The sequence below is a fragment of the Etheostoma spectabile genome, unplaced genomic scaffold (assembly GCF_008692095.1).
Source record: "Etheostoma spectabile isolate EspeVRDwgs_2016 unplaced genomic scaffold, UIUC_Espe_1.0 scaffold00000159, whole genome shotgun sequence".
Taxonomy (NCBI): Eukaryota; Metazoa; Chordata; class Actinopteri; order Perciformes; family Percidae; genus Etheostoma; species Etheostoma spectabile.
The window spans coordinates 45,769-69,455 of NW_022602562.1; the positions used below are offsets into that span (position 1 = coordinate 45,769).

General features: G+C 42.7%; 1 protein-coding gene across 1 annotated transcript; it reads left to right on the forward strand.

The window, feature by feature from the left end:
• Positions 1 to 244: 244 nt before the first annotated feature.
• LOC116674401 (NLR family CARD domain-containing protein 3-like) lies at positions 245 to 11,358 on the forward strand. Its single transcript, XM_032506886.1, has 7 exons — positions 245 to 301; positions 459 to 666; positions 801 to 2,568; positions 5,227 to 5,400; positions 6,222 to 6,395; positions 10,417 to 10,463; positions 10,585 to 11,358. The coding sequence occupies exons 1-7, from the start codon at positions 299 to 301 to the stop codon at positions 11,112 to 11,114; spliced, it is 2,904 nt and encodes a 967-aa protein (XP_032362777.1). The 5' UTR covers positions 245 to 298; the 3' UTR covers positions 11,115 to 11,358.
• Positions 11,359 to 23,687: the final 12,329 nt, after the last annotated feature.

Consider the following 23,687-nt stretch of genomic DNA (forward strand, 5'->3'; position numbering starts at 1 on the left):
TGCACCATCTCTGGAACAAGCTTCCCCTTGACATTCGCTCTGCCTCCTCTATTATAACCTTTAAAACCCAGCTTAAAACATATCTCTTCACTGAGGCTTATGGAATTTAATCTCTCCTGGCCTCTCAACTTCATTTCTTCTTAACTTCTTAGCCCCCCCCCCCCATTATTACCTTGTGTGTGTCTCTGTGTGGACAGACATGATGGGAGATAATTCTTCCTGATTCCTCCACAGACTGGAAGAAGGTCCCAGTGGTCAGCCTGCCCAGCAGCATCAAACCCACCTGGACTCCATCTTTATGGTCTGTACATGTACACCAACTACTTTTACATCTATTCTGTTCCCAATCATCTCCATGCTGCCCTGTTCAGACCAGAGGGTCCTCAGTCTGTCCATCATGGATCTGATCTGCTTCCATGATTTCAATCTGATTTGATTCATATCTTCTTCTGCTCCAGCTGCTGGAGGAGAACATTGTCACTTTTGTGAAGAACGAGCTGAAGAAGATTCAGAAGCTTCTGAGACCAGATTACCCAGAATGCCCCGAGAGTCAGAGTGAGGGTGAGGATGAAGAGCAGAGGAGGAGCAGAGAGGCGTTTCTGAAGATCACACTGCACTTCCTGAGGAGAATGAACCAGGACGAGCTGGCTGACCGTCTGCAGAGCAGTAAGAGGATTTCTCTAAAGATTTAACTTGCTGGACTAGTGGGACGTTTACTAATGTCTCCAGAGAAGGGTCAGAGTATGTTCCTGTTTCTTTATAAATCACCTACTGATCTTCTTTGTTCTGTGTTCATTCAGGAAGTCCAGCAGGAGTTTGTAAGCGTAAACTCCAATCTAAGTTAGACAGGAAGTTCCAGAGTGCGTTTGAGGGGATTGCTAAAGCAGGAAAACAAACTGTTCTGGATCAGATGTTCACAGAGATCTACCTCCTGAAGGGAGGGGCTGCAGGGGTCAATGAAGAACATGAGGTCAGACAGATTGAAACAGCATCCTGGAAACCAGACAGACCAGAACCAACAATCAGACAAGAAGACATCTTTAAAACCCCACCTGGAAGAGATGAACCAATCAGAGCAGTGATGACAACGGGAGTGGCTGGCATCGGGAAAACAGTCTTAACACAGAAGTTCACTCTGGACTGGGCTGAAGGCAAAGCCAACCAGGACATCCAGTTCTTATTCCCATTCACCTTCAGAGAGCTGAATGTGCTGAAAGAGAGAAAGTTCAGCTTGGTGGAACTTGTTGATTACTTCTTTAGTGAAACCAAAGAAGCAGGACTCAGCAGGTTTGAAGAGGTCCCGGTGGTCTTCATCTTTGACGGTCTGGATGAGTGTCGACTTCCTCTGGACTTCATCAACACTAAAATCCTGACTGATGTTACAAAGTCCACCTCAGTGGGTGTGCTGCTGACAAACCTCATCAGGGGGAAACTGCTTCCCTCTGCTCGCCTCTGGATAACCACACGACCTGCAGCAGCCAATCAGATCCCTCCTGGGTGTGTTGACATGGTGACAGAGGTCAGAGGGTTCACTGACGCCCAGAAGGAGGAGTACTTCAGGAAGAGATTCAAAGATGAGGAGCAGGCCAGCAGAATCATCTCCCACATCAAGAGATCACGAAGCCTCCACATCATGTGCCACATCCCAGTCTTCTGCTGGATCACTGCTACAGTTCTGGAGAAGGTGTTGAAGACCAGAGAGGGAGGAGAACTGCCCAAGACCCTGACTGAGATGTACATCCACTTCCTGGTGGTTCAGTCCAAACAGAAGAATGTCAAGTATGATGGAAGAACTGAGACGGATCAAACCTGGAGTCCAGAGACCAGGAAGATGATTGAGTCTCTGGGAAAACTGGCTTTTGAGCAGCTGCAGAAAGGCAACCTGATCTTCTATGAATCAGACCTGACAGAGTGTGGCATTGATATCAGAGCAGCCTCAGTGGTCTCAGGAGTGTTCACACAGATCTTTAAAGAGGAGAGTGGACTGTACCAGGACAAGGTGTTCTGCTTCGTCCATCTGAGTGTTCAGGAGTTTCTGGCTGCTCTTCATGTCCATCTGACCTTCACCGACTCTGGAGTCAACCTGCTGTCAGGAACAAAAACATCATCAGCACAGTTCTACCAGAATGCTGTGGACAAGGCCTTACAGAGTCTAAATGGACACTTGGACTTGTTCCTCCGCTTCTTCCTGGGTCTTTCTCTGCAGACCAATCAGAGTCTCCTACGAGGTCTGATGACACAGACAGGAAGTAGCTCAGAGACCAATCAGGAAACAGTGAAGTACATCAAGGAGAAGATGGATGAGGATCTGTCTGCAGAGAGAAGCATCAATCTGTTCCACTGTCTGAATGAACTGAATGATCGTTCTCTAGTGGAGCAGATCCAATGGTCCCTGAGTTCAGGACGTCTCTCCACAGATAAACTGTCTCCTGCTCAGTGGTCAGCTCTGGTCTTCATCTTACTGTCATCAGAAGAAGATCTGGACGTGTTTGACCTGAAGAAATACTCTGCTTCAGAGGAGGCTCTTCTGAGGCTGCTGCCAGTGGTCAAAGCCTCCAAAAAAGCTCTGTACGTGTGATTTATTCATCAATAAATACTCTGCTATCTTTTTACAACAGGAGTTAATAATAAATAACTTCCTGTTGTCTCTCCAGGCTGAGTGGCTGTAACCTGTCAGAGAGAAGCTGGGAAGCTCTGTCCTCAGTTCTCAGCTCCCAGTCCTCTAGTCTGAGAGAGCTGGACCTGAGTAACAACAACCTGCAGGATTCAGGAGGGAAGCTGGTCTCCGATGGACTGAAGAGTCCACACTGCACTCTGGAGACTCTCAGGTCAGACCAACTTACTCTTTGTCTTTAATTTGATGATGTTTCTATTTACTTTAAGCTTCATTTAATTTAAACAGCCCTTCTCATGTCAGGACTAATTTCAGAAGGTCTTTGAATGTTTCCTAAGTATTTTTTTTGTATTCATAATCATATGTCACAAAGCCTGAAATATGAATTGTGGCTGAGTTCTAGAAATATTTTTTTTATTTTATTATCATGTGACTTTTTTTATTTATTTATTTTTTTTTATTTATCCTTTATTTAACCAGGTATTACCCATTGAGATTAAAAATCTCTTTTGCAAGGGAGACCTGGCCAAGATAGGCATCAAAATTACATCACATCATTACATACGTACAAAGACAAGAAAACCAAATATGCACTTACAATAAAATCTCAATTAAAACATTGACATGTGAGGGAGTCCAACTCAAAGCTTTTCATTTTCAGCTTAAAAATACTCAAAGGAACCAATTTACTAAGTTTCAAGTTCTTCTGCAGCAAATTCCATGTAAAGGGAGCAGAGTAAGCAAAGGCCTTTTTACCCAGCTCAGTCCTGACACGTGGGACAGAAAACAAGACAACAGCCTGAGAACGGAGAGAGTAATGACCAGTACTTTTCTTCATAAGTAGTGAACATAAATAAGTTGGAAGCGCACCAAGAATAGCTTTATCTATAAATGTATACCAATGACAAAGCCTCCGTGTAGCCAAGGCAGACCACCCTACACGAGAATACAGCTCACAGTGATGGGTGCGAACTCTACAATTAGTAATAAATCTCAACGATGCATGATAGGCTGCGTCAATCATCTGAAGGCATCGAGCAGATGAATGCATATATAGTATATCACCATAATCCAGCACAGTCAAAAAAGTTGATGCCACTAACCGTTTTTTAACATTAAAAGAAAAGCACAGCTTATTTCGAAAGTAAAAACCCAATTTTAGTCTCAACTTTCTCACTAGACAGTGAACATGAGGCTTAAAAGATAGGCAGTCATCAATAACAATACCAAGATACTTATAAGTATTTCACGTCCATCAAGAGTAACCACTGAGGGAACATTCAGTGGCCTGTTCCGAAGGTCTGTGAAAAGCATACATTTGGTTTTGTCTGCATTGAGCACAAGTTTCAGCTGTAGCAAAGTATTTTGGACCACATTGAAAGCATTCTGTAAATGTGCAATGGCTTGTTTAAGAGAGGGTGCACAGCAATAAATAACTGTGTCATCTGCATAAAAATGAAAGTTTGCATCAGACACATGCCGATTAAGATCATTTATATAAATAGTAAATAAAAGAGGGCCTAATACAGAGCCTTGTGGAACCCCTTTAAAGATTGGTAAAATACCAGAGTGAACACCATCATGCTTAACGCACTGAGTTCTGTCACTAAGATAGTTTGAGAACCAAGAGACAGTTTTCTTTGAAAACCCCGATTTAAGAAGCCTAATCTTTAAAACATCATGATCAACCGTGTCAAAAGCTTTGACAAGTCAATAAAAGTGATGCACAGTGCTGCTTCTTGTCACGAGCAACAGAGATATAATTATCACCTTCATTGCAGCTGTGATGGTACTATGTTTTTTTCTAAAACCTGACTGAACTGGGGATAAAATATCCTGACCATGCAAGAAGTCTTTCATCTGTTCACTCACCAGGGATTCAAGCGTTTTGGCCAAAACAGACAAATTAGAAATTGGTCTATAATTATTTAAGTTTGACGGATCACCCCTTTCAGTAATGGGCAAACAAATGCAGATTTCCATATTTTAGGAATAGTGTTGCTCTTTAAAGTAAGGTTAAAAAGGTACGTTAGAGGCTGTGCTACACAATCAGCAGCTATTTTTAAGAAATAGGGTTCTATAAGATCAGGTCCTGGGGGTTTTTCAGGAATCAGTCCTTTTAGTGCTTTTTGAACGTCATCCACTGAAAATGGAGCGAGATTGAAGACACTTGTAGTGACTGGTACATCTCTACAAGATGTCACAGTATAAGGACAAGCAGTGTCAAACAAAGAACCCGACTGAATAAAATGCTCATTAAAATGATTCAATAGCTCCAGCTTGTCATAAACTACTACAGACTCTTTCATAATAGAAGAAGGAACATTAATACTGTCTCTGTTAGGAAAGAGTAATTTTATAGCCTTCCAAAATTTTCTGGGGTCATTTAAAGTATTAGTAGTGGCTGACAGATAAAAATCAGATTTTGCTTTCTTAATAGAGGAAGAAGATTTGATACCTTGTTCAGTCTTGATTAGTCATCTGCAACTTGTTTAGAATTAAACAGAAAGGACTTAAACTGAAAGAGGATTTAATATACTAAATCTATAAATTCCAGACTCAACATTTAAACCTACAGATGTTACCTGTCTTGTTTCCTGTTGTCTCTCCAGGCTGAGTGGCTGTAACCTGTCAGAGAGAAGCTGTGAAGCTCTGTCCTCAGTTCTCAGCTCCCAGTCCTCTAGTCTGAGAGAGCTGGACCTGAGAAACAACAACCTGCAGGATTCAGGAGTGAAGCTGATCTCTGATGGACTGAAGAGTCCACACTGCACACTGGAGACTCTCAAGTCAGACCAACTTACTCTTTGTCTTTAATTTGAGATGTTTGTGTAGTTGTTCTTTTAAATTAATTTAAACAGCCCTTCTCATGTCAGGACTGATTTCAGAAAGTCTTTGAATGTTTCCTAAGTATTTTTTTTTTGTATTCATAATCATATGTCACAAAGCCTGAAATATGAATTGTGGCTGAGTTCTAGAATATTTTTTTTATTTATTATCATGTGACTTTGATACCTAGTTCAGTCTTGATTAGTTATCTGCAACTTGTTTAGAATTAAACAGAAAGGACTTAAACTGAAAGAGGATTTAATATACTAAATCTATAAATTCCAGACTCAACATTTAAACCTACAGATGTTACCTGTCTTGTTTCCTGTTGTCTCTCCAGGCTGAGGGTCTGTAACCTGTCAGAGAGAAGCTGTGAAGCTCTGTCCTCAGTTCTCAGCTCCCAGTCCTCTAGTCTGAGAGAGCTGGACCTGAGTAACAACAACCTGCAGGATTCAGGAGTGGAGCTGGTCTCTGATGGACTGAAGAGTCCACACTGCACTCTGGAGACTCTCAGGTCAGGATTCATTAACCCGTTCAACTGATGACCATTTAAACTCTGACTAACTTTAGTTGATAAACAGCTGACGTGTAGCTTTGTGTCTGTTGATGTGATGAACTTTAGCAGTAGTTTTGAGACTCAATAATTAAATCCTGCAGATAATTTTGAAGATTATTCAAAATCTGGACTAAAATGTACCTGGACAATGAGCAAAGAAAGAACTAGCACATGGCTCCACGTGTTGACAGAGGCTTCCTGTATGTTGTTCTGTGTGTTTTCCAGTGTGTCAGGCTGTCTGATCTCAGAGGAAGGCTGTTCTTCTCTGGTCTCAGCTCTGAGCTCCAACCCCTCCCATCTGAGAGAGCTGGACCTGAGCTACAATCATCCAGGAGACTCAGGAGTGAAGCTGCTGTCAGCGGGACTGAAGGATCCTCTCTGGAGACTGGACACTCTCAGGTACACACACTGATCAACAAGAAGGAGATATTAGTGTAGGACGTTTTAAAGGAGAACATCTCCAGGAACTAAAATCATAACTCCCTTTGTTAATAGGTGATGGAGTTTGGACAAACATGATCTTGACTTTCCTCCATACACACTAATATAATAATCAACATTAATATAATACACACTAATATAATAATCCACATTAATATAATACACACTAATATAATAATCACATTAATATAATCCACATTAGTATAATAATCCACATTAATATAATCCACACTAATATAATAATCCACATTAATATAATCCACACTAATATAATAATCCACATGAATATAATCCACACTAATATAATAATCCACATTAATATAATCCACATTAGTATAATAATCCACATTAATATAATCCACACTAATATAATAATACACACTAATATACTATAATACACACTAATATAATAATACACATTAATACAATACTACAGAGTAGTTATTGTAAATACATCCTGTCCTGGGGGGTCAGGGTTAGGTTAGCTGGTTGCTTATTGGCTGTTGGTTATCCTTGTTGCTTATTGGCTGTTGGTTATCCTTATTGCTTATTGGCTGTTGGTTATCCTTGTTGCTTATTGGCTGTTGGTTATCCTCGTTGCTTATTGGCTGTTGGTTATCCTTGTTGCTTATTGGCTGTTGGTTATCCTTGTTGCTTATTGGCTGTTGGTTATCCTTGTTGCTTATTGTCTGTTGGTTATCCTTGTTGCTTATTGGCTGTTGGTTATCCTTTGGGGGATTTATCTCGTTGCTGAAGGCCGTTTCCAGAGTTTGCTGCTGCAGTTCTTCCTTTTAGCTTTTTTAAATTCGTTGAGCTCTTTAGCGTGACGCGTCTTCAAATGTTTAATTAAGTTGCTGCTGTTGAAATTTGCAACTCTCGTGCTGCCCCTCTAAACTGCTTCTCTGGATATGTTACATGTCGCCGTCTTACCGGTGGGAACATCCACCGTAGAGTCCTAGCAAACTGCCGACATGATGCGCTAATGCTAGCTTGTTTAAGGAGGCGTTAGGGGATCAGTTCTTCTTTGCCCCTCTAAAACAGCAGCGCAACTATTTTAAGAGCAGCGAAGAAGAACTGTGTCCGAGCTAACGGAGCTAACCAGTAAATAGATTCCTATTTCTAATAGTTTACGTGGTGTCGGATCGGTTCCTGTACTCCAGTACTCGATGATACCGATGCCATTTTCAGCAGTATCAGAGGCATTTCTGATACTGGCATCAGAATCAGAACATCTCTACATGTAGTAGATCCAGATTAAAGACCTGGTCCTTCTGCTGTTACCAAAGCCTTAGAGAGAGAGACAGGTTGGAGAGAGAGACAGGTTCCAGTCCCCTTAGACTCTGATCCATGTAGTAGATCCAGATTAAAGACCTGGTCCTTCTGCTGTTACCAGACCCAGTGTGTCTGTTTACAGTATTCTGTCTTTTAATGAGACAACGGCTCTGATCATAATGTCCAATATGTGTTGGTCTGGATCTCACCGGGCTGGAAGGTGCTGGAAAAAGCTGCAATGGACCTGGAAAGTGCTTGAATCTGACCTTGGAAAAGGTCCGGGAACCCTGGATTTGGACTCTGTAACATATCTGTCATTCATGTCTTAATTACATATTTTAATGGACTGACGGCCCAAATATGAATATTAATGAGTAAATCTCAGCGCTACATTAGATCAGAACCAAGCTGTGTGAGAGAGACAGGTTAGAGAGAGAGAGACAGGTTAGAGAGAGATGGACAGGTTAGAGAGAGAGACAGGTTAGAGAGAGACAGGTCAGAGAGAGAGACAGGTTAGAGAGAGAGAGACAGGTTAGAGAGAGAGACAGGTTAGAGAGAGGGACAGGTTTAGAGAGGGAGACAGGTTAGAGAGAGACAGGTTAGAGAGAGAGAGACAGGTTAGAGAGAGAGACAGGTTAGAGAGAGAGAAAGAGAGACAGGTTAGAGAAAGAGAGGTTAGAGAGAGAGAGACAGGTTAGAGAGAGAGCGACAGGTTAGAGAGTGAGACAGGTTAGAGAGAGAGAGACATGTTAGAGAGAGAGACAAGTTAGAGAGAGACAGGTTAGAGAGAGAGACAGGTTAGAGAGAGACAGGTTAGAGAGAGAGAGACAGGTTAGAGAGAGAGCGACAGGTTAGAGAGTGAGACAGGTTAGAGAGAGAGAGACAGGTTAGAGAGAGAGACAAGTTAGAGAGAGAGACAGATTAGAGAGAGAGAGACAGGTTAGAGAGAGAGACAGGTTAGAGAGAGAGAGAGACAGGTTAGAGAGAGAGACAGGTTAGAGAGAGAGAGACAGGTTAGAGAGAGACAGAGACAGGTTAGAGAAAGACAGGTTAGAGAGAGACAGGTTAGAGAGAGAGAGAGAGACAGATTAGAGAGAGAGAGAGACAAGTTAGAGAGAGAGACAGATTAGAGAGAGAGAGAGACAGGTTAGAGAGAGAGACAGGTTAGAGAGAGAGAGACAGGTTAGAGAGAGACAGAGACAGGTTAGAGAAAGACAGGTTAGAGAGAGACAGGTTAGAGAGAGAGAGAGAGACAGGTTAGAGAGAGAGAGAGACAGGTTAGAGAGAGACAGGTTAGAGAGAGGGACAGGTTAGTGAGGGAGGGAGACAGGTTAGAGAGAGAGAGACAGGTTAGAGAGAGACAGGTTAGAGAGAGAGACAGGTTAGAGAGAGAGACAGGTGAGAGAGAGAGGACAGGTTAGAGAGAGAGAGAGAGACAGGTTAGAGAAAGAGAGAGGTTAGAGAGAGAGAGGCAGGTTAGAGAGTGAGACAGGTTAGAGAGAGAGAGACAGGTTAGAGAGAGAGACAAGTTAGAGAGAGACAGGTTAGAGAGAGAGACAGGTTAGAGAGAGAGACAGGTTAGAGAGAGACAGAGACAGGTTAGAGAGAGACAGAGACAGGTTAGAGAAAGACAGGTTAGAGAGAGACAGGTTAGAGAGAGAGAGAGACAGGTTAGAGAGAGACAGGTAGAGAGAGACAGGTTAGAGAGAGGGACAGGTTAGAGAGGGAGACAGGTTAGAGAGAGACAGGTTAGAGAGAGAGAGACAGGTTAGAGAGAGACAGGTTAGAGAGAGAGAGAGACAGGTTAGAGAGAGAGACAGGTTAGAGAGAGAGACAGGTGAGAGAGAGAGGGACAGGTTAGAGAGAGAGAGAGAGACAGGTTAGAGAAAGAGAGAGGTTAGAGGGAGAGAGGTTAGAGAGAGAGAGAGACAGGTTAGAGAGAGACAGGTTAGAGAGAGAGGGACAGGTTAGAGAGAGAGAGACAGGTTAGAGAGAGAGACAGGTTAGAGAAAGAGACAGGTTAGAGAGAGAGACAGGTTAGAGAAAGAGAGACAGGTTAGAGAAAGAGAGACAGGTTAGAGAGAGACAGGTTAGAGAGAGATAGGTTAGAGAGAGAGACAGGTTAGAGAGAGAGAGACAGGTTAGAGAGAGAGAGACAGGTTAGAGAGAGAGAGGAGAGAGACAGGATAGAGAGAGAGAGGTTAGAGAGAGAGACAGGTTAGAGAGAGAGAGAGGTTAGAGAGAGAGACAGGTTAGAGAGAGAGAGAGACAGGTTAGAGAGAGACAGGTTAGAGAGAGAGAGACAGGTTAGAGAGAGAGTTTAGAGAGAGACAGGTTAGAGAGAGAGAGACAGGTTAGAGAGAGAGACAGCTTAGAGAGAGAGAGACAGGTTAGAGAGAGAGACAGGTTAGAGAGAGAGAGACAGGTTATAGAGAGAGAGAGACAGGTTAGAGAGAGAGAGACAGGTTAGAGAGAGAGAGACAGGTTAGAGAGAGACAGGTTAGAGAGAGAGAGACAGGTTAGAGAGAGAGACAGGTAAGAGAGAGAGACAGGTTAGAGAGAGAGAGAGACAGGTTAGAGAGAGAGACAGGTTAGAGAGAGAGAGGTTAGAGAGAGACAGGTTAGAGAGAGACAGGTTAGAGAGAGAGACAGGTAGAGGAACCCAGCTGTGTGAGAGAGTGATGTAAACCCCCCCCCCTCCTTTCAGGGTGGAGCCTGCTGGAGTCAGATGGTTGACACCAGGTCTGAGGAAGTGTAAGTGTGTTTTAATTTCATTCATCAGACTGTGACATCACTCATCAACCCTGTGATGTCATCACCAAAGAGCTGATTGGTTAATAACTGCAGCTGTGTTGTGTCTCGTTGTCTCCGTCAGATTCCTGTGAACTCACAGTCGACACCAACACGGTGGACAGGAACCTCAAACTGTCTCACAACAACAGGACGGTGACCCGGGTGGAGGAGGATCAGCCATATCCTGATCATCCAGAGAGGTTTAAGTCCTATCATCAGCTGCTGTGTAGAGATGGTCTGACTGGTCCCTGTTACTGGGAGGTCCAGACCAGAGGACGGGTTCATATATCAGTGAGTTACAGAGGAATCAGGAGGAGAGGAGACAATAGAGACTGTATGTTTGGACATAATGATCAGTCCTGGAGTCTGGTCTGCTATGATGGTGGTTACTATGTCCGTCACAATAACATAGTAACCTCCGTCTCCGTCCCCCGTGTCTCTGGTAGAGTAGCAGTGTATGTGGACTGTCCTGCTGGCTCTCTGTCCTTCTACACAGTCTCCTCTGACTCACTGATCCACCTCCACACCTTCAACACCTCATTCACTCAGACCCTCTATCCTGGGTTTGGGTTCTGGTCTCCTGGATCCTCAGTGTCTCTGAGTCCTGTGTAGGACGGAGAGTCTCCTCCTGTCTCTCACTGCTGATCAGCTGAGTCTGGACAGGATCACACACACACACACACACATACACACACACAACCACACACACACACAAAACACACACACACACATACACAGACACAGACACACAACCACACACACACAAAACCACACACACACACACACACACACATCAACACACACACAACACACACACACACACACACACACACACACACACACAACCACACACACACACTCAGACACAGACACACACACACAAATACACAACCACACACAAATACACAACCACACACACACACATACACACAAAGACACACACATACACACACACAACACAGACAGAGTACACAACACAAAACTTCAAAATAAAAAAACTTCCTGTGTCGGTTTGCAGGAAAACTAAATTTCTGTTATATATATATATATATATATATATATATATATATAAGGTTGTGTACCTCTTCACATATCAGCTGTAAACCAAGTACTGTAAATACTGTAATACTGAGTTTTAATCACTATAATCTTCTTTAGACAACTTTAGTTTGAAACTAAACATGAAGTTCTTATTCCAGAGCTTTACTACCATTTTACAACAACGCAGTACTGCAGTACAACGGTGAGGTACTTTTACTAGAGTGTCTTCATTTTCTCCTACTTGCCTATTGTACGTTTTAATGATCTATTTGTATAGTTTTACTTTGCATATTCATGTACATGTTACTATATATGATGAGTATCATAACTGGAACTGTAGAAACGCCGTGGACTTGTCTCATGTTAGTTTGAGTTCTGTATCTTTTCACAATAAAAGCATGAAGTTCCTGTGAGAGTTTGTGGTCTTTCTGTTTAACTTTTAAAGTCAGTGGGGGGGGGCGTCATCGAGGACTTGTTTGCCGATCAGGATTTATTTCTAATTATTTTAGTGTTACTTTAATAACATCCAGACCAGAGACTGTATATATGAATATTATAGTAACATTTACAGTCTATGATCTAACACTTTCTTAGTCAGCACAACTACATGGAGGGTGCAGGTGCATTATGGTAAACCTGCCAATCAGAAGGTTGGTGCTTCGATGGTGGTGATGGTGGTTCCTGTCAAAGTGTCCTTGGGCAAGACACTGAACCCCGAGTTGCCCCCGATGCTGCCCTGTTGGTGTGTGAACGGTTCCTGTACCCCCCACGTAGTAAGAAGATATCCGAGACTCAAGAGAACTCGAAGCAAAATGTCCCAACTAAACATCAGGGAGACCGGCCAGCCCTTCTACATCCCTGGTCCTACCTGGACCAGGAGGTTGGTAGCCAGGGAGACCGGCCAACCCTTCTACATCCCTGGTCGTACCTGGACCAGGAGGTTGGTATCCAGGAAGACCGGCCAACCCTTCTACATCCCTGGTCCTACCTGGACCAGGAGGTTGGTAGCCAGGGAGACCGGCCAGCCCTTCTACATCCCTGGTCGTACCTGGACCAGGAGGTCGGTAGCCAGGAAGACCGGCCAGCCCTTCTACATCCCTGGTCGTACCTGGACCAGGAGGTTGGTAGCCAGGGAGACCGGCCAACCCTTCTACATCCCTGGATCAGGACGTTGGTATTGACTCCATCTACTGGATCATTTGCAGTAATTGCCTTACTGTTTAATAACCTTCATAGATGTGTTTCCATGTACTTCTGTGTATATGTACACACTTTATTATATATTGTAAAGGGAAAATTACATTTAAGCATGATTTCATATAACCTTGTGTATTATTCCTCCATTATTTATATGAATCATTACTATGCTTTCCAGTTATCTGACTTCCTTCCATTCATTGTGTGTGTGTCCTCCCTGAAGAAGAGTCCCAGCTGAGACCACCACCATCACACCAGTTGGAGGTCGGGGCCTTAACGTCTGAAGGACCCAGTTGTGACGAGCGATGTTTATCAATAAGGGTTCAGGGTCAAGAAGATCTTCTATCTGGACGGAACCAACGGCACCAGGTTGTCTTTGGCAGTTGAGATAAATAACCGCTAGAAGACTTGGAGACATGAGGGACATAAGTAGAAAAGACACGGACACTGGCCAGGGACAGCTAGGGTTGGCTGTGGTGGGCCATGCAGAAACCTTGATTGCTAAACCTCTTCCCAAACCCTTCTCTGTGCAGGCTGCTGGTCTCCTTGCCCTCACTGAAGCATGTAGACTGCCAGGCTCATCCCAGACTATCTACACGGACTCCAGGTGGGCTTTTGGACTAGTGCAGGACTTTGTGGCAGTGTGGAAACACCGAAACCTCCTGAAATATGATGGTACGCCCATGTTGCATCATCCACTGATCAATGACCTTTTGACAGCCATCTTACCTCCATCACAAGTAGGCATATGGAGATGTTCTGCACCCACTGGGGCAGCTGATGCCGTCTCCAGGGGTAACACGTGCTGACATGGCTGCAACAGCTGCTGCACATCTGCCCCTTCCGGGAGATGAACCTTCAGCTTCCACCACTGATGATGTTCCACTTCCAGGTTCTGGAGCTGCGATGCAAACACACGCTACACCACAGGAAAGACTACAGTGGGAAAGTGCTGGGTGCAGCTTCAACGAGGGGGTCTGGCAGGGACCAGGTTCTACACCTTGCCCTCCACACCAGTTCTTCCCACATTACCTTAAGAACCTTGAGGCTCTGTCCAGAGCTCACAGAGTTAAACTTGTCCTCCTCAGCCGTTGCTGACACTTTGTACTCCTCTAGCTTTAATCCTCTGATTTCAGTCCCCCCCAGAGGGACTAATACCTCAGCAACTCACATAGATAATATCTTTACTAATGTACATAACAAGAATATTAAATCAGGTGTCCTGTGTATTGATGTGGCTGATCACTGTCCCATATTTCTAATCTCTCGTAACAAGAGCAACAATTGCCCCCCTTTGCAAAATATTAAATATAGACAAATTTTGAGTGATGAAACGTGGTAAATTTCAGACACGCTTTAACCCAATGATCATGGAGTGAAATCTATCAAACAGATCCTCAGAAGGCTTTTCATTGGTTATAAAATATGTGACGCAGGTTTACACCTCATGTTGTCCCGTCCAATCAGAGCCTTTGAAACACAAGTTGTCCAAACCGTTGATAACTCCAGCTATCATAAAGTCATTAAAAACTAAAATAGATTATATAAAAAATACCTTCTTTGTTGAGCGTCTCGGTCCCGGCACCGGGAGTTATCTTCGCCGTTTTTCGGAAGTGCTGACTTCCGTCATAAATTGCAAGCATTAAACCGTCATAAACACGCTCAAGTCATACATCGTTAGAAAGCTTAAAGTCTCATGATTCCATCGAGCCCACACACAAGCAATAAGGTGACTCACAACGGTTACAATCATGTTCTGAAGTACAGCAAGACAGACATATTCGAGTCTAAATTGAGTGTGTGTTCCTACCTGTCTGCTCGTGTCTTTAATCACAGCGGTGAAAGATCGCCGAAAACGTGGTATTCCTACTTCGCCAACATGCCAAGCTATTAGAATATCCAAGCCTTGTAATCCATAATTATCTGGTCCCCTCACAATCTTGTAGTTTCTGGCCAACCTTCGACGTTCAGAAATCAAGATCATGCATCATTTCTCGGTTTTGATCGCGTGTAACTTTTTCCGTGTACGCGCTACATTCACACTCGGCACAGCCCTGGAATCTGTTGTTTGTGCAGTTTCCAATGAACGGTCTTCTCAGCCAATAGCATGAGTATTTCTCAAGATACTCGCAAGCTAAACCAATGAAATCCCACAGTCCCCATTGGGCCCACGTGGGAAAAACTGACAGCATTTCCCACCAGTCAGAGACAGAGGTAATAAAACTGGCATTCCTGTGTAGCCAATAGCAAGACGAGTTGAATGATATCAAACATGGCCAACAAAGATTTTCCCTGAGAGGGTCTCCAGCCCATTCAAACCAAAAATATTGCCTTTTTATGGCATTTCACCATTTCATCAAATTATGATTACTTATTCCTATAAATTTATGTATATACTTCTTTTATCTATATGTGTGAGTGATGTGGATGTGTTTTGTATTTCAGAAGTTATGTATTTAGCACTTTTTGGGCTTTTTAGAAATAAGAAATAAGACAAACGCACAGACATATCTGTAGAAAAACATTCATATAAAATCCATTTTATAAGCAATTTTCTTCTGGATTTTTTCTGTTCTAAGTTGAGACATGTGGCTAGGGTACTATTTTAGTATATAGCAGTTGTAATATGCTTACAGTAGTGCTTTTTATTAATTTTTCAGATGATTTACTTGGACGGAAATAGAAATTCTGTGTTCTAACCTCTGTAGCTCTGTGTCAGTAAGGCCTAGTGTCACAATGCCACTAGAAACAACAAGCTGAGAGTGTTAGCTTCACAATGAACTCAGGGTCATCCCAGAGGGCCAAAGCATGTGGAAACTGCAGCATGTTTTAGGGGGTAAAAATTTAGGCGAGAAAATCATATATTTTCCAGTGTATTTCAAGAGGTTAATCTGACGCAATTTAAAAAATACAGAAACAGAATAAATCATGTCATAAGAGGAGCTCCACTATTATAATGTGAAATTAGTTGAATATGAAAACAATCCATCTTCTTTGTGGAGAACCATCAATTGTATTCTTAATAAAAAACATTTTAAAAAACAGTTACCAAATGAATTTAAGATGGACGATTCTATCGTCTCGGATCCGCAACAAATTGCCAAAAGATTAAAGACCTTTTTTTTCCAGATGTAGGTCCAACATTAACTTCTAAAACTCCATCTGGTCATTTAGGACCACTAGGATACATCAATCTTCCAACGCCTGAGGATCTTAACTTTAGAGATATTTAGAGATATATTTGTCAATTTAAAAGACTGTTCACCAGGACATGATATGATTGATGGTAAAATATTAAAAGCTATTTACCCCGATATCATTAAACCATTACGTTATATTTTTAATCTTTCACTAGTTCAAGGAACTGTGCCTGTAGAGTTGAAAATAGCAAAAAATTATACGAGTTTATAAAGAAGATGACCCTGCAATGTTTAACAATTATAGACCAGTTTATAAAGAAGATGACCCTGCAATGTTTAACAATTATAGACCAGTTTATAAAGAAGATGACCCTGCAATGTTTAACAATTATAGACCAGTTTATAAAGAAGATGACCCTGCAATGTTTAACAATTATAGACCAGTTTATAAAGAAGATGACCCTGCAATGTTTAACAATTCTAGACCAGTTTATAAAGAAGATGATCCTGCAATGTTTAACAATTATAGACCAGTTTATAAAGAAGATGACCCTGCAATGTTTAACAATTCTAGACCAGTTCATAAAGAAGATGACCCTGCAATGTTCAACAATTCTAGACCAGTTTCTGTGTTACCAGCCCTGTCCGAGGTTCTTGAAAAACTTGTTTACACAAGATTAATCCAAAATCTGGACAAAAATATATGTTATATGCTCACCAGTCTGGTTTTAGGAAACAACACTCTACTTACATGGCACTTGTCCATTTTTTGACTGAAATATATAAAGCAAAAGATAGAAAAGAAAATACTGGAGGTATTTTTCGGGATCTTTCAAAAGCATTTGATACCGTTAATCACTTCATTCTATTAAAAACTCACATTATGGTTTACGTAACAAGTCCCTACTCTGGTTCACCAGGTATCTTTCAGACCTGTTTCAAACTGTCAGCTATAATGGGACAGATCCCCCCCCCCCCCCCCCCCTTTCCCTTCGGTGTGGCGTACCACAGGGTTCCATCTTGGGTCCCTTGTTATTTATATTATATGTTAATGACCTTCCTAATGTCTCAGATAAACTTTCTAACATTTTATTTGCAGATGATACAAGTGTGTTTTACTCCCATAAAAACCCTGAAATTTTAATAAAAGTAGTTAATGAAGAACTTGACCAGTTATCTACTTGGTTCAAGTCCAACAAACTGTCTCTCAACATTAAAAAAAAAAAAGTTATATATTTTTTGGTATTAAGTCTGATACATTTAAATCTTCAATGAAAATTCAAACTGATGATATCTCCATTAATAATGTTAAACTGCTCGTTTCCTCTGCGTTATATTAGATGACTCTTTATCCTGGAAACCTCACATTAGAGCCACAAATACTAAATTAGCCAAAGTGGTCGGAAAAACTCGGCACCTGATGACCAAAGAAGTTGCGATCATGTTGTATTACTCAATGTTGTATCCATATATCAATTACTGCAATGTTGCTTGGGCTAGCACCCCCCCCCCCCCCCCCTCAACTGAACTGGAATCTATTTTTCGACTTCAGAAACTTTAAGATTAATATTTAGTGTTAATCGTAGACGACCCATTACAGGGTTATGATATTTACCGAAGGGACCAAACTGATGCAAAAGGGGGTGGAGTTATGATATATGTAAGAAACACCATCCGTTGCAATGAGATTCAATTGCATAATCCATGTGATTTAGAAGGTGTAGCCTTGAATATGATTCTTTCACCACAGATGTCCTACACCCTTGTAGTCATTTACCGACCACCTTCCTCAAACATTAGCTTCTGTAAAAAACTCAAGACGGTATTATGTCAACTTGATTTTAAGAAAGAAATAATCATAATGGGTGACTTCAACTTAAACTGGGAAGATAAGTCCTCAAGAATGAAGGTCAAGCAAATTACTGATGGTTTTAATCTGGTTCAGTTGGTTAAAGGTCCAACACGCATAACAAATGGAACCAGTACCCAAATCGACCTCATATTTAGTAACAGACCAGAAAGGATCACAAAATCATTCAATCGGATCATAATATGGTGCTCGTATCAAGCAAACTCACTTGCAGGCGGTTTACAAACACTGGCGATAAGGAATTTTTAGGTATCCCGAAAAACAACAAGAGGACTTCAAAGCAGCCATGAAAAACATAAACTGGGAGGAGCTACTTCCTGAAAATGATTTAGAAATTACCAGTCAAATCTTTACTGAAAATTGCAATCTACAGTTAATGAATTTTCTATTAGAATTAAATATAAAAACAAGAAACAGGGTCTTCCCTGGGTGAATGAGAAAGTCCTAAAATTAATGAAGGAGCGGGACAATGCTTTAAAAATAGCCATAAAGTCAAAGATGTCCCACAATAGGCATAACTTCGTTAGGCTAAGAAACAAAGTAACTAGTGAACTGAGAAAAGCAAAGGCAGACTTTTTCATCATAATTATTGAAAATTCAAATGGTAACTCAAAAGCCATATGGAGTCAGATTCAAAATTAACCGGTCAAAACATTAGTATAACTAAGCCAATTGTACTAAAAGCAAATGACACAATCTTGAAGTGTCCGACCAATGTGGCACAGGCCTTCAATCAATACTTTGTTGAGTCAGTAGACATTATCGCCCAAAGTTTAGCAATACAACAAAACAATCCATGTACAGCTAATACTACAGAGCCAGCCCTGACACCAGTAACAGGTTATAAAACTAAGGGCCACGTATACCACATAATCAATACTTCACTGGCCCAAGGATGGTTTCCAGATTCATTGAAGCCTGCTGTTGTGGCCCCTGTATTCAAAGGTGGTGACCCGCTACTGACCTCCAACTATTGCTGTTTTTTACGTACCTTTTTCAGTCTCTGGAAGACCGAGGGTGTTATGCCGCAAGACTTTGTTATTCATTTGCCGAATTGAAAGGGATTGGAGCTGACTTGGATCAATGGAGGAGGGGGTCACTGACTACCTTGGTGGATTTCCAAGACTTCCCAAAAGAGATAACAAGACGCAAGAGAGGTAAAGCTGGCGGAGTTTTAAAGAGACTTAAATCACGGAGATGTCGGCCTTACGTCCCGTCTATGATTATGGGAAATGTGCAGTCAATTGGGAACAAAATGGATGAACTGAGAGCTAATGCTCTGTCCTCCACGAATATAGATCAATAAGTTTGATGGTTTTTACCGAAACTTGGCTCAACAGCAACCACACTGATGAACTAGTTGCGGTGGATGGATTTAAAGTTTTTCGTGGGACAGAACAGAGGATTCGGGTAAGAAAGGAGGCGGCGGACTTATAGTGTATGTGAATGAGGAATATTGTCACCCAAACAACATGTCCATTAAGACGCATACCTGTACCCCAAACTCTGAGATCCTGACTGTCAGGGTTCGCCCATATTATATCCCTTGCGAATTTTCACATGTGGTGGTGATGGCGGTTTATGTGCCACACAGAAATGTGTCTAAGGAGGCGGCCGAGGAGATACAAGCGCCGTGCACAGGATTAAGACTGCGTCGCCGGACGCGTTTTGTGATAACTGGAGATTTTAACCATTGCAACATAAAGTCAAGTGGGTCACACTACTACCAACATGTTAGATGCAAAACAAGGGGGAAGTGGTCCTCGACCACTGCTACACCAAGGTTAAGGATGCGTATGTGTCCAGAAGTCTGCCAAGTCTGGGCAAGGCGGACCACAACCTGATCCTGCTCTGTCCCAAATATCTCCCACTCGTAAAGAGGAACAAAAAGGAGACGATCACGGTGAAAAGATGTCAGGTGACGCGATTGAGAGACTGAAAGATGCGTTCGAAAATACGGACTGGGCGGTTTTTGAAAATAGTGCCAAGGACATAAATGAACTTACTGAGTCCGTATGTGGGTATATCAATTTTTGTAATGATGTGGTTGTAGAGGAAAAGAGGGTTAAGACATATGCAAATTGTAAACCCTGGATGAATGTTGAGATTAAAAGGTTAATTAATGACAAAAGGAAATCCTTTGCTAGGGGAGACAAGGATACTCTGAAAAAGATCCATAAGATCTTAAAGGGAGATAAATAAAGAGAAATATCGGTATAAATGCGAAATAGAAAATTATTTTAAAGTAAATGATATGAAGAAGGTCTGGGAAGGAATGCGGTTAATGAGTGGTTATGCAGGGAAAGGGAATGTAAATAGTTTTCAGCTAAATGGCACAAGAATATGCCATAACCTAAATAATTTTTATAATAGATTTGACAAAATAGACTTTTCTGATGAAAGACAAAGACTTAGGGAAATGATTGAGAGCACAGAGGATGATGACTATACCCTACAAACAACCAATCAGGAGGTGTATGGTATGTTTATGGGGCTAAAAGCTACCAAAGCAGCAGGCCCAGATGGACTGTCTCCAAAGTATTAAAAGGCTGTGCTTTTCAGTTGGCAAACATTTTTTCAAGTATTTTAATTATTGTTTCTCTCATAAAGTGTTGCCTGATCTATGGAAACAATCTTGCATTATACCAGTACCTAAAAACAAATCCATTATGGGTATGAATGATGTAAGACCAGTGGCTCTAACCTCCATAGCTATGAAGGTATGTGAGAAAATCCTGTTGAATAGTCTGAAGCCTCATGTGGAGCAGTATCTCGACCCCGGCCAATCAGAAAGGGAGAGGGGCAGAGGATGCTATTGTCTGTAAAATGGACAGTGTCTATGCTCACCTGGATGCAGGGGGACGGTGTGTGAGAATTCTATATTATGATTTTAGCTCAGCGTTCACTACGATACAACCACACATCCTTGTAAATAAGCTTTTGATGATGAAAATTCCAGGTGTTTTTATCTCATTCATCTTAAATACATTGATTGTTAATAGAAAAATATCACAACATTGATGTATTGCCCAGCACAAGTTTTTGTTCTGAATAATTTGTGGAAATGACTGTTCAATTCATGCACTATACATGTTCTGTTGCCTAATGCCTACCTTGATGCACTACCTTGATGTTGCCACTTGAAGTACGGCACAGTCAAAACCAGATATTTATTTGAATGTTTTATTTTTTTTTATTTACTTGCAGCCTTTAAGTTACAGTATGTGTCACAACATTTTAAACCGTGGTAAATGGCTCTACATTCTAATAGTTGTCATTGCTGTGGAGGGTGGATTCACTTAGAATCAGAATCAGAATCAGCTTTATTCGCCAGGTATGAGGACACATACGAGGAATTTGTCTTTGGAGCATTGCTCACACTGTGCTTACACATACATATCAACCAAAACAGAAATATACACACTAATATATACACAATATACATACTCTAAACAGAAACAACATAGAGGCGTGAGTGCAATGAAATACAATTATTTAAATGTGCGTAGTGCAAGGGTACTGGGATAAAATAGTATTATGTTATTATTACAGTATGAACAGTATGAACAGTATGAACATATGAACAGTGAGAAAATGAGAATGATGAATAATAATAATAAGTGAGATGTGAGAGTGGGAATGATACAGGTGCTGTAGAGACCGTGTTACAGTGTTATTGACCAGAACTGAGCCTGACACTGTGGGTCAGGAGTCAGCTGTTCATCAGAGAGATGGCCTGTGGGTAGAAACTGTTCCTGAATCTGTTGGTTTTGGCGAACAGTGCTCTGTAGCGCCTACCAGAGGGCAGAAGCTGGAACAGGTTGTGTCCGGGGTGAGAAGGTCTGCAGTGATGGTTCCTGCCCGCTTCCTGACTCTGGAGGTGTATAAGTCATGGACGGAGGGCAGGTTGGCACCGATGATCCTTTCTGCAGTCCTAACTGTCCATTGTAGTCTGCTCCGGTCCTTTTTGGTGGCAGATCCAAACCAGACAGTGATGGACGTGCAGAGGACGGACTGGATGATGGCTGTGTAGAAGTGGACCAGCAGCTCCTTAGGCAGGTTGAGCTTCCTGAGCTGGCGCAGGAAGTACAGTCTCTGCTGGGCCTTTTTAATGATGGAGTCTGTGTTGGGCTCCCACTTCAGGTCCTGGGATATAGTGGATCCCAGAAACCTGAAGGATTCCACAGCAGACACAGGGCTGTTGAGTATGGTGATGGGGGAAAGAGTGGGGGGCCTCTTCCTGAAGTCCACTTTCATTTCCACAGTTTTAAGCGTGTTGAGCTCAAGGTTGTTCTGACTGCACCAGAGAGCCAGCTGATCCACCTCCCGTCTGTAGGCTGACTCATCACCGTCCCGGATGAGACTTCAGGAGTTTAACAGATGGGTCTCCTGAGGTGCAGTCATTGGTGTAGAGGGAGAAAAGCAGTGGGGAGAGCACACACCCCTGGGGGGCGCCAGTGCTAATAGTCCGTGTGTTGGATGTGATGTTCCCCAGCCTCACCTGCTGACTCCTGTCAGTCAGGAAGTTTGTGATCCACTGACAGGTGGAGGCTGGCACAGTGAGCTGGGAGAGTTTGGTGCTGAGGATGTCCGGGATGATGGTGTTGAACGCCGAGCTGAAGTCCACAAACAGGACCCTTGCATATGCCCCTGGGGAGTCGAGGTGTTGCAGGATGTAATGCAGTCCCAAGTTGACTGCATCATCCACCGACCTTTTAGCCCTGTAGGCAAACTGCAGGGGGTCCAGCAAGGGGACTGTGATGTTCTTCAGGTGGGCCAACACCAGTCTTTCAAAGGACTTCATGACTACAGATGTCAGGGCGACAGGCCTGTAGTCATTTAGTCCAGAGATGGAGGGTTTTTTTGGGGACTGGGATGACTGTGGAGCGTTTGAAGCAGGAGGGAACTTCAGATAGCTCCAGAGATCTGTTGAAGATCTGAGTGAAGATGGGGGCCAGCTGGTCTGCACAGATTGTCAGGCAGGATGGAGACACACCGTCTGGGCCAGGAGCCTTTCTGGTCTTCTGGCTCTGGAAGAGCTGGCGCACATCCACTTCACAGATCGTGGGTGCAGGTGGGGGGTCAGAGAGGGGGAGTTGACTGACTGAGGTGTGAATTGGTGAGTTGGTGTGGGGAGGGGTGTGACTGTGGCCTTTTCAAACCTACAGTAAAAGCTGTTCAGCTCGTCAGCCAGCCGTTGAGAACCAGCAGTGTTGGGGGATGGTCTCCTGTAGTTAGTGAGAGTCTGCAGGCCTCTCCACACTGACCGAGGATCGTTGTTTGAAAAGCTGTTCTCCAGCTTATTAGCATAGCTCCTCTTAGCTGCTTTGATCTCTGTGGTCAGTGTGTTCCTGGCCTGGTTATACAGGACTCTGTCCCCACTTCTGAAGGCCTCCTCTTTGGACTGACGGAGCTGCCTGAGTCTTGGTGTGAACCAGGGTTTTTTGTGTAGTATGTGCAGAAGGTTTTTGTCGGCACACACATGTCCTCACAAAACTGATGTAAGATGTCACAGTGTCAGTTAGTTCGTCCAGATCCGTGGCTGCAGCCTCAAAAACACTCCAATCAGTACAGTCAAAGCAGGCCTGTAAATCCAGCTTTGACTCGTTGGTCCATCTTTTCACCCTCTTTACAACAGGTTTAACAGATTTTAGTTTCTGCCTGTATGTGGGGACAAGATGAACCAGACAGTGATCAGAGAGTCCCAAGGCTGCACGTGGGACAGAGCGATAGGAGTCCTTTAATGTTGTATAGCAGTGGTCCAGTATATTAGTGTCCCTGGTGGGACACTTAATATGCTGTCTATACTTTGGGAGTTCGTGGCTGAGGTTTGCTCTGTTGAAGTCCCCAAGAACAATGAGCAGGGAGTCAGGATGTTTTTTCTCCACGTTAGTAATCTGGTCGGCCAGGTGCAGTAACGCCTCACTAACACAGGCC

What these genes read in the sequence shown, in the direction of transcription:
- LOC116674401 (XM_032506886.1), top strand. An exon ending in GGCTGACCGTCTGCAGAGCA is followed by an intron (nt 667 to 800) that starts GTAAGAGGATTT and finishes GTGTTCATTCAG; the next exon opens with GAAGTCCAGCAGGAGTTTGT. An exon ending in TGCACACTGGAGACTCTCAA is followed by an intron (nt 5,401 to 6,221) that starts GTCAGACCAACT and finishes TGTGTTTTCCAG; the next exon opens with TGTGTCAGGCTGTCTGATCT.